Here is an 11645-nt window from a genome sequence, read left to right on the forward strand (position 1 = left end):
ATCCTACCAATCCCCAGTAAGGAATGACTACCGTTAGTTATTTGAACACGAATACAAACGAGTTGAAAGCCAACATTTTATAAGCGCCCTCTGTTGGGAGATAGAAGACAGAGTCGTCGTGTTTAAAATCCAGTTCATTGACCGGATTCGAATGGTTTCTTTGAAGTTTAACCCAAGAGAATACGTACATAAAACGGTCGGAAATCAAGCGTCATGCAAAGATAGCAAAAAAACTATGTAAAAATAAAATAAAAATTTTATACTGGCGTATGTATATATTTTTATACTTTTAAATCATCCATAATTTATAAGGTAACAATTTGGAAAATCTCTACACCAGACATCGCGAAGGAAAGTGTATTCTATGGAGGTGCGCAAATATTCCCGAAGGCTTATATCTTCTTTTTTTTGGTACATAAGATATATATTATAAATTAAAATGACGCGGTCTCCATAGTGTACCTACATACAGTACATAATTTTGTTGATTGTACATAAAAAATCTTCAGTAAATAAAAACATACGACTTCATTTTACTTCGTAGCATGTTAATCAGATTTTCTATTCTAACAAATGAAACTGGTTTGGTTTGATAATATCCCTTACAGTATAGAATATTTTTAAAGCGTTTATAATAAAAGTAGAAAAACAGCAGTATACAATACATTCTGTGTATTTTTTTTTTAAACTTACTACTATTAAATATAAAGCCAGATTATTTATTTAAGCACGATTTTTTTCACCCACTGTCCAACTGCTGGGCCAAGGATTCCCCAACACCTTCCACAATTCTCTATTCTGGGCCTCATGAAACAAGCCCTAATTACGATTGAATTGAGAAATTTCTAATAATGTACACTCGAATCTTATTGAACCGTAACAATCCAGTCTGAATTGATTTTTCGGAAAAGCTCGTTTTAGCCAACACTAAAGACCAGGATCGATAAATATTATTGCCATTCAAGAAAATGCGATTGGGCTGACAATACAATAGTGACTTTGACATATTTATTTATGTTTATGACATTGTGGTTGAGTCGAGTCAAATCGCTTTGATGTGAATAATGGTAGTTTCAATCAAGTAATCTCTAAAATAAGGAACTATTGATTTTATGATTAACCCTTACGGAAAATAAAACTCGTGTAAAATTGTGTCTGGAACGTAATACATTATTGATTAGTCTATTTGGTGCTCAAGTATGGGTGCAGTACTAGGTCTTTGTTCAGCAGCTCAGGTAAGTTATGTTTTTATTACGATTTTCTTGCTGCCTCTCAACACTAATTAGTTCATTCACTTGTATTCATGTTGCTTATAATTAAGAGACCCATAGTAACTAAGATTAGGCATTTGCATTAATTTCAGTTTTTAAATAAATTAGTCTACCCTACTTTAACCCTAGAAAGATAGTCTGCGTAAAATTGACGCATGCATTCTTGAAATATTGCTCTCTCTTTCTAAATAGCGCGAATCCGTCGCTGTGCGTTTAGGACATCTCAGTCGCCGCTTGGAGCTCCCGTGAGGCGTGCTTGTCAATGCGGTAAGTGTCACTGATTTTGAACTATAACGACCGCGTGAGTCAAAATGACGCATGATTATCTTTTACGTGACTTTTAAGATTTAACTCATACGATAATTATATTGTTATTTCATGTTCTACTTACGTGATAACTTATTATATATATATTTTCTTGTTATAGATATCGTGACTAATATATAATAAAATGGGTAGTTCTTTAGACGATGAGCATATCCTCTCTGCTCTTCTGCAAAGCGATGACGAGCTTGTTGGTGAGGATTCTGACAGTGAAATATCAGATCACGTAAGTGAAGATGACGTCCAGAGCGATACAGAAGAAGCGTTTATAGATGAGGTACATGAAGTGCAGCCAACGTCAAGCGGTAGTGAAATATTAGACGAACAAAATGTTATTGAACAACCAGGTTCTTCATTGGCTTCTAACAAAATCTTGACCTTGCCACAGAGGACTATTAGAGGTAAGAATAAACATTGTTGGTCAACTTCAAAGTCCACGAGGCGTAGCCGAGTCTCTGCACTGAACATTGTCAGATCTCAAAGAGGTCCGACGCGTATGTGCCGCAATATATATGACCCACTTTTATGCTTCAAACTATTTTTTACTGATGAGATAATTTCGGAAATTGTAAAATGGACAAATGCTGAGATATCATTGAAACGTCGGGAATCTATGACAGGTGCTACATTTCGTGACACGAATGAAGATGAAATCTATGCTTTCTTTGGTATTCTGGTAATGACAGCAGTGAGAAAAGATAACCACATGTCCACAGATGACCTCTTTGATCGATCTTTGTCAATGGTGTACGTCTCTGTAATGAGTCGTGATCGTTTTGATTTTTTGATACGATGTCTTAGAATGGATGACAAAAGTATACGGCCCACACTTCGAGAAAACGATGTATTTACTCCTGTTAGAAAAATATGGGATCTCTTTATCCATCAGTGCATACAAAATTACACTCCAGGGGCTCATTTGACCATAGATGAACAGTTACTTGGTTTTAGAGGACGGTGTCCGTTTAGGATGTATATCCCAAACAAGCCAAGTAAGTATGGAATAAAAATCCTCATGATGTGTGACAGTGGTACAAAGTATATGATAAATGGAATGCCTTATTTGGGAAGAGGAACACAGACCAACGGAGTACCACTCGGTGAATACTACGTGAAGGAGTTATCAAAGCCTGTGCACGGTAGTTGTCGTAATATTACGTGTGACAATTGGTTCACCTCAATCCCTTTGGCAAAAAACTTACTACAAGAACCGTATAAGTTAACCATTGTGGGAACCGTGCGATCAAACAAACGCGAGATACCGGAAGTACTGAAAAACAGTCGCTCCAGGCCAGTGGGAACATCGATGTTTTGTTTTGACGGACCCCTTACTCTCGTCTCATATAAACCGAAGCCAGCTAAGATGGTATACTTATTATCATCTTGTGATGAGGATGCTTCTATCAACGAAAGTACCGGTAAACCGCAAATGGTTATGTATTATAATCAAACTAAAGGCGGAGTGGACACGCTAGACCAAATGTGTTCTGTGATGACCTGCAGTAGGAAGACGAATAGGTGGCCTATGGCATTATTGTACGGAATGATAAACATTGCCTGCATAAATTCTTTTATTATATACAGCCATAATGTCAGTAGCAAGGGAGAAAAGGTTCAAAGTCGCAAAAAATTTATGAGAAACCTTTACATGAGCCTGACGTCATCGTTTATGCGTAAGCGTTTAGAAGCTCCTACTTTGAAGAGATATTTGCGCGATAATATCTCTAATATTTTGCCAAATGAAGTGCCTGGTACATCAGATGACAGTACTGAAGAGCCAGTAACGAAAAAACGTACTTACTGTACTTACTGCCCCTCTAAAATAAGGCGAAAGGCAAATGCATCGTGCAAAAAATGCAAAAAAGTTATTTGTCGAGAGCATAATATTGATATGTGCCAAAGTTGTTTCTGACTGACTAATAAGTATAATTTGTTTCTATTATGTATAAGTTAAGCTAATTACTTATTTTATAATACAACATGACTGTTTTTAAAGTACAAAATAAGTTTATTTTTGTAAAAGAGAGAATGTTTAAAAGTTTTGTTACTTTATAGAAGAAATTTTGAGTTTTTGTTTTTTTTTAATAAATAAATAAACATAAATAAATAGTTTGTTGAATTTATTATTAGTATGTAAGTGTAAATATAATAAAACTTAATATCTATTCAAATTAATAAATAAACCTCGATATACAGACCGATAAAACACATGCGTCAATTTTACGCATGATTATCTTTAACGTACGTCACAATATGATTATCTTTCTAGGGTTAAAAAGTATGTTGATGTGATTGAGTGTCTATCTTCACGCATTAGTCATAATTGTTGTACGACGACTACGAAGAATATTGAACCAATCTCATAACACCTGACAATTTATATAACAGTTATGTAGTGATGTTTAATATGCTTAATTTCAAAACAAAGAACTTTCACCATGTTAACTTGTAAACCGTGTTGTTTTGCGCGGTAGCTGGCGTGCTGCTGCGGGAGCGCGGCATGCTCGCTGTGCTGTTCAGCATGCCCATCATGTGCCAATTCCACCTCAACACGGCTCATGTATGCTGTCATGCTGCTACTCGTGATGATAGCGGCTTGTGTCACACTAGCTCCTGGACTACATGATGAAATGAAAAAGGTAAGCTTAAAATAATAGACAACAGCTAATCTTAAGATGTATTTATTATTATGAATGAAGACCAACAAGGACCAAAAATCTCATTAAAAAATTACTGTATGTGACTATTTGACTTCAACAGGTACCATTTTGCAAAAACTCAACACATTATATACCTGGGGACTTAAAAGTGGACTGTGATCAGGCTGTTGGCTACCTAGCTGTTTATCGGTAAGTTTCCCTCTTTATCTTGTCAATATTAAACTTAACTTTAAGATGTAGCTAAATCAGTATTTGTTGCTTCATGACGGAGTCTTCATGAAGATTCAAAACTGTTTAACATATCAGTATTTAATCTTATATTTTGACTATGACTCATATGTTTTGTAGTAGTAAACAATTTGATTATACTTTCAATTATGGTAAAAATTACTGAATCTTCTGATCTTACTTGTAACTTGGCTGGTCTGACCTTTAATAAATATTGATTGCTTAGTTTCTATAAATATGTTATGTCCTTGGGCAGAAATATGAATAACTGAATCCACATGAGTTTTCATGGATGGATTGAATGACTAAGCTGACTTAATTTCACCCACAAGTACTATTTAATATTGTTTTGCTATTAGTAACTAGAAGTACCTATTCTAACTATGTATAAATGAAGTAATTAAAATGAAAGCACCCATGGGGCTGGCATAGTCACCTTAAGTGTACTGAAGCCTCGTAAAAAAAAAGCACCCATTCTAGGGTTTTCCCAATTATATATGTCAACAGTTTATAATTGTGTGACTAATACTACATGGTTTTTTTTTTTCAGAATATGTTTTGCAGCATGTCTCTTCTTTGTTTTGATGGCTCTCATAACAATCGGCGTCAAGTCTTCGAAGGATCCTCGAGCTGGCATACAAAATGGGTAAATAATATAATATTAACAAATATAGACAAACATGTTTGTTGTAATTTTATCAGACAGTACTTATATGACTGATAAGGCTATTTACATCTACATATTATGTTCAGTACATGTTTTAAATGAATGCTTTGTTTTTTTTCAGCTTCTGGGGCATCAAGTATCTATTAGTAATCGGCGGTATAATTGGCGCTTTCTTTATCCCTGAAGGACAATTTGCATCAACATGGATGGTGTTTGGCATGATTGGAGGCTTCGGTTTCATAGTTATACAGCTCATATTAATTATTGACTTTGCCCATTCCTGGGCTGAACGATGGGTTTGTAAGTATCACTGGGTTTTTTTTACCTTTGATACTGGCACATGTCCTCAAGCCGCAATAAGTTATGTTCATTAGTTCTGATTACACCTGAGTATTGTCTATTATATTATCATTACATATTGGAAATAATTATTCTATTTTAATTATCATTGTTGATGGCATCCTGCTACTTGCAAACTTATTTAATTACAATGACTATTGTGAAGAAGAAATATTGCATATTAAGTGATTGTGATATGTTTCAGCTAATTATGAAGAGTCGCAGTCGCGCACGTGGTACGCGGCGCTCCTGTTAGCTATGTTAACGTGCTATGCCCTAGCTATCACTGGCGTTGTTCTTCTATATGTGTACTATACTAAAGTAAGTTTCTCTAACTACTACATACATACTTAAACTGATTTTTGAGTTAAAATATAATTTGACGTCATTGAAATACCTGATTAAAAAATAATGGTCTTTTTTACGGTTTAGTCTATATTCATGCAGGTAAAAAGAAATTATAAATTCTACACACTCAGATAATTTACTAATTGCCAATATTATTTCATTTTACAGTCAAGTGGATGTGACCTATCCAAATTCTTCATTTCGTTCAACTTGATCCTGGTGGTGCTTGCTAGCGGCATATCCATACTGCCGTCGGTACAGGAGCACCAGCCGCGCTCGGGCCTGCTGCAGTCAGCTGTGGTCTCACTGTACGTCATGTACCTGACGTGGTCCGCACTGTCCAACGCGGACAAAGCCTGTAACGGCATCACCGGTGGATCTAATGAGGTTTGTAGCTTTAAAACCTCTTTCCGATAGGTCTCATTTTTAAAGTGCTGGATGTGATTTTAATATATCGACCTGTTTTTGAACTGTCTTATAAGTTACACATATAACATATTAAAGTATGCGTTTTTGTATTATGCTTATAAAATAATATGTAACAGTCATGTTATGAAATATTACGTATTTTATTAATGATTGTATATTATATACCATATGTGTATGTATCACTATTTGTTAAATACAATTACTCTTATATGCTACACCAGGAAACCAAAGAGGATACATATTGGGTATGTAAAGGGAGAAATTTTATTAAAAGTAATAAGTATGTCTCTGTTGTAAATAAGGATGTCTCTGTTGTCTTTTTCAATCATTAAAAAATAATTGTTAGGTATTGTTACCTAACAATTTTTTTTTACATATTCTTAATACACGATATATTTTATTTATACACCTCTTATAATTACTTTATTCTTATACCCAGTCATATAACAGCTTTTAATATGTAGTACTAATACCATGTATATTTGCAACCTATTTTGAATGTACCTCTTTTTACTAAAGCACCCATTACCTTTTGATGGATACAACACCAAGCTAGAAAACGATAACCATAATATTCAAGGTCACCAATATTTCTACGCAAATGTCCCAACAGTCGTCCTTCGACAAGCAGTCGATCATCGGGCTGGTCATTTGGGTGTGCAGCGTGTTGTACTCCAGCATCAGAACTGCCTCCTCCTCCTCCAAGATTACCATGTCGGACCATATCCTCGCCAAGGACGGAAACGGAGGTGAATATACTTTTTATACCTATTTACTTGACTAATATCATACCCCTTTATCATAATATATCAACAAGTTAACCATCAAGGAAAAATAAAACTTATGGTAAGAATATAAGTTTCTTTTTTCTGCTTACTGCATTTTTATATCTGGCCAAGAATGTGTTTTTAATGTCCAATATCGTTAACAGTGCGTCCTCTTACTGCTAGAATAATTTTATTCTAACTTTTCGTCGCATATTGCTATTCTATTCAGACCACAATTTTGCATGTTTATGACTTCCAACCTTATGTCATGCAAATTGATTTGTTTTTCTTAAAAGATTTGCTTCCCATGAATTTTCGATGGATTTATTTTTCCTTATGTTTACACGCAAAAACGATTCACTGTTTAATTTTAAACACACATTCAATAAAACCTAAAATACATTTAACATTGAATTCTATGTGTATTCAACACACAAGATATCTATCACAGTTTTATTTTTACTTTTTATGAAACACTAACGCATACTGTGCATTCCTTGCGGACATAACGCGCGGCGGCGGCGCGGTGTAAGGGCAAGGAGGGCTCATTGCTAACGAAGGTAACGTCACAATGTGCACTTGGCCTTGTATCATAAGCGTTACTTACATGCCAACTATACTTTGGAATCACAATAACATACAAAAATTATTCATTCCGTAGCTGTGTACCTTGCTTTCATTATTAACATTGAGTCATTTGCATACGTCATTTATTTGAAGTCAAATTGTTATATTTATTTTGTGTCATTTACTTTTCTTTTTGCTTTCCTGTGGTCTAGCTCCCAAAGAACCCCAAATCAAGCCTAGTCCAATTTCGCTGAAGCCAGGTTTAATAGTTGCATTAACATTGGTTACACAAGTTTTGTTAGTTATTTTCTCATTTTTCATAGTTCTTTTCCTAAATACTAGATGTAATGTGCAATAGTTTTTTTTAATATTTGTTAGTAAAGCTCACTATTAAATACGTCCATGAAAATTGCTTTCCTCACACCTACGGCCACAGTGATTATTTTTCTAGTATCAGTAGATTTACTTCATAATTTTTCTCAGTCGCTTGTTGTTATTTTCCAAATGAACGCTTTGCATTCGTGGTATATTGTGGTAACATTTTTAATGTTGCATGTCGGTATGCTCACTGAGCACAGGGTATGATTCCATAGAGGGCGCTGACGGCGGCGAGGCGGGCCGCGGCGAGGAGGCCAAGGTGTTCGACAACGAGGGTGACGGCGTCGCCTACTCCTGGACGTTCTTCCACGTCGTGTTTGCGCTTGCTACGCTTTACATCATGATGACACTCACAAATTGGTACAAGTAAGTATATCATTATTTATTTAAATAAACGTCTGCCACTCTAAGGAATTTAATCCTTGTGTCGCGAGAGGGTTCACAAAAATTCTAGTCACATGCACAAAGGCACCCAGACAAGCATTCGTGAATCACAAAAATGCTGGTGGTGACCTCAACCGTGCAGTTACTACTTAACTCTTACAAAAATACACTCTTTATAGCTAGTTTCACTCCCTTTAACCTAGCTACTGTTAAACACTGATACTTCCTTTACAGCCCGAGCTCGCAGCTTTCGAAGGAGAACGTCGCATCAATGTGGATTAAGATCACATCGTCGTGGCTGTGCGTCGGTCTATACGTTTGGACCCTAGTCGCGCCAGCCGTATTCCCTGACAGGGAGTTCAACTAAATATTTGATTCGGACTGATAAGTAGAACTGAGCTGTCACCAAGCCAAGCCGCAATCACGACTATCCTTCAAAAATGTATAGTAGGATTTAGGTTTTCGATCAAAATCAGCTTGGCATATGTTCAGGAACATGAATCAGTCTTCAAATCATATGTAACCTGATTTTAGTATGTAGTTCGATCTTTGTGTTTAAAATTATTATACCATCAATTATTATAATTAGATACTCGTAGACCTGTTCAATGTTATTGTAGTAAGTCATGTAAATCCTTAATTATTAAGATCTCATAAAATTATATTCTATTTACATATTTCCATTCTATTCCTGTCTTAAACTTCATTTACTTTGCAATTTCTATTTTGCATTCAATTCCAAGTTCTGAGAAGGTTTTCTTAATTATTATTTTTTTACTAATTAAAATGGATTTAAGCATTTGTTACTCTGTCTTTATGTCTGTACTAATTAATAAATTCAATCCACACCCCACACTGTGTTTTTGTCTGATATGATTTACTTGTTTTTTTTTAATTATTAATTGTTATATTTGACAACAACATTGCGACTTATAAACATTTAACTAAATGCATGAGTACCACACAGCTAAGTATGATCAGGTCGTGGTTCAGTGCAATAATTTTAAACCAGAGAGCCGAACCAATTTGCACTGATCATTAACTGCATCCGGGGAATCCCAGAATTCTGAATAACATTAAATGAAAGTCTGCCATCAATCACTCGTCGGTTTTTAGCAAGTGGGCATTTCCCTGACAAACAACGCAATTTATAGATTAAATTGCTTTAATCCCCTGTTTAAGTATTATTATGTCCCGGTCAACTGTATAACGATTATATCAAACTTGAAAACCGGAAAAAAGAATGCTCCTCACTAAAATCTAGACTTGTATGCTTGTATGAGACTTGTACACAGATAACAAATATGCTGTCAGCTGTCAAGACTGTCAACCACTCACCACTGTTTGAATTTTGTTTTGTTTACTGTTTAAGGTTATGTCAGTACTTTGATAAAACTGATGTTTAAGTATTAATAATATTATTTACCATTACACGTATCTCATTAGATTTAGTGAATATGAATAGGTACTTGTTTACACTAGTGTGTATAGTCGTTTCAGTAACTTCTGACTCAAACAAAGACTCTTGTAACAAAGATGAAGAAGTTTGCTCTCAAAAACACAACAAATACAGTAAAGGTTACCGTTATTTTTCACATCATCTTTTACTTATCAATTTCTGTATTAAACGAGACGTATTCTATATTAATATGATTCTTAGTTTGCTAATTTTTCATTTATACAAATGACTTATTTCATTTTCAGAAGCAAACGAAGTGTCATCAAAAATCAAAGAAAGTATTAATTTAGCTGCACAACAGTATGTGCCCTGTAAAAGCGCTAATTGTAGCTGTCATAAGTCAGTAATTGACCAAGACTTGGCCCCATTTGCCACTGGTATAACTAAAGAACTATTTAACACTGCTCGCGCAAAGGCAACAAAGTATCAGGTAACAATGGTATAATTTTATGAAAATGAAATACAACTGTTCTGCTCTCATTCTCCATCTAATGCTTTTACATCATTACACTGTGGTCTGAAATCATTGCTTGTTTCTTTCAGATAATTAATGGCAAACTGTACAGGGAGAAAGAATGTCATTTTCCAGCAAGATGTGCTGGAGTTGAACATTACTTGACAGCACTGGCATCGAAAATGCCAAATTTAGAAATAGCACTGAATACAAGAGACTGGCCTCAAGTAAACCAAGCTTGGGGGCATCCTAAAGCACCAGTATTTTCTTTTAGTAAGGTTTGTCGAATCAATCACAATAATAATTTTGATTATTACTAACAAATAAGTAATGAATATTTAAAGCTTAAAATAATTACTAATCTTTCAAAAATATGTTACAGACTAAAGATTATTATGATATCATGTATCCTGCCTGGAGTTTCTGGGAAGGAGGCCCAGCTATCTCATTATACCCTACTGGCATTGGCCGATGGGATATACACAGAATCTCAATTACAGAATCTTCTGAAAAGTCAGTGTCAATTACTTATCTTGATTCCTTTAATTAATATCATTAGCAGATATTAAATAGATTTCATTTACAGATGGCCTTGGGGAGAGAAAGAGAATAAGGGATTCTTTAGAGGGTCGAGGACAAGTGAAGAACGGGATGCTTTAATCTTGCTCTCTAGATCTGAACCTGATCTTGTTGACGCTCAGTACACAAAGAATCAGGCCTGGAAGTCTGATCTGGTATGTTTACTTATTCCCAGTCAATATGTTGTGTGGTAGCTGTGAATACATAATTATGTCTTTTGTTTTTAGGATACTCTATATGCACCAGCAGCTTCTGAGGTATCATTTGAAGACCATTGCAAGTACAAATACCTTTTCAACTATAGAGGAGTAGCTGCTAGCTTTAGATTTAAGCATTTGTTTCTATGCAAATCATTAGTATTCCATGTTGGTGATCAATGGCTTGAATTCTTCTACCCATCATTGAAACCATGGGTACATTACATTCCTATCAGCACAAAAGCCACGCAAGAAGAGATAAAGGATTTAATTATCTTTTTTAAGAATAATGACGCGATAGCTAAAGAAATCGCGGATAGAGGCTACCAACATATTTGGGAACATCTCACTGACAAAGATGTCAAATGTTACTGGAGAAAACTGTTAAAAAAATATGTAAAGCTTGTCAAATACAATGTTGTGAAAGATAATGATCTGAGATTAATATCCTAGATAAGAATTACAAATAAATCTAATATGATCTAATTGTTGTCAAAATGTTTAACAAAGGAATGTATTTTTGGCAAGTTTTTAAGTCATTCCAATTTCCAGTACACAACATTCTTTTTTTACTTAAGTAAGTTAGGCAAAAGC

General features: G+C 34.9%; 2 protein-coding genes across 4 annotated transcripts; both read left to right on the plus strand.

Annotated features, from left to right (window-relative positions):
* Window positions 1–999: 999 nt before the first annotated feature.
* Window positions 1000–9215, plus strand: LOC113492708 (probable serine incorporator). 3 transcript variants are annotated; one of them, XM_026870313.1, is made up of 11 exons: window positions 1001–1235; window positions 4070–4234; window positions 4356–4444; window positions 5034–5129; window positions 5272–5450; window positions 5695–5810; window positions 6006–6224; window positions 6880–7015; window positions 7567–7593; window positions 8194–8344; window positions 8597–9215. In XM_026870313.1, exons 1-11 carry the CDS (start codon window positions 1200–1202, stop codon window positions 8727–8729), a joined length of 1347 nt encoding a protein of 448 aa, XP_026726114.1. In that variant the 5' UTR covers window positions 1001–1199; the 3' UTR covers window positions 8730–9215. The 3 variants fall into 3 exon arrangements, with proteins under 3 accessions (XP_026726115.1, XP_026726114.1, XP_026726116.1); XM_026870314.1 differs by lacking the exon at window positions 7567–7593 and having other exon boundaries at window positions 1000–1235; window positions 8179–8344; XM_026870315.1 differs by lacking the exon at window positions 7567–7593 and having other exon boundaries at window positions 1002–1235.
* Window positions 9216–9740: 525 nt separating this feature from the next.
* Window positions 9741–11643, plus strand: LOC113492711 (O-glucosyltransferase rumi homolog). The gene is made up of 6 exons (XM_026870319.1): window positions 9741–9940; window positions 10067–10251; window positions 10365–10553; window positions 10658–10788; window positions 10862–11009; window positions 11082–11643. Exons 1-6 carry the CDS (start codon window positions 9820–9822, stop codon window positions 11502–11504), a joined length of 1197 nt encoding a protein of 398 aa, XP_026726120.1. The 5' UTR covers window positions 9741–9819; the 3' UTR covers window positions 11505–11643.
* The last annotated feature ends 2 nt before the right edge of the window (window positions 11644–11645 follow it).

This window comes from Trichoplusia ni, chromosome 4 (genome assembly GCF_003590095.1).
Source record: "Trichoplusia ni isolate ovarian cell line Hi5 chromosome 4, tn1, whole genome shotgun sequence".
Taxonomy (NCBI): Eukaryota; Metazoa; Arthropoda; class Insecta; order Lepidoptera; family Noctuidae; genus Trichoplusia; species Trichoplusia ni.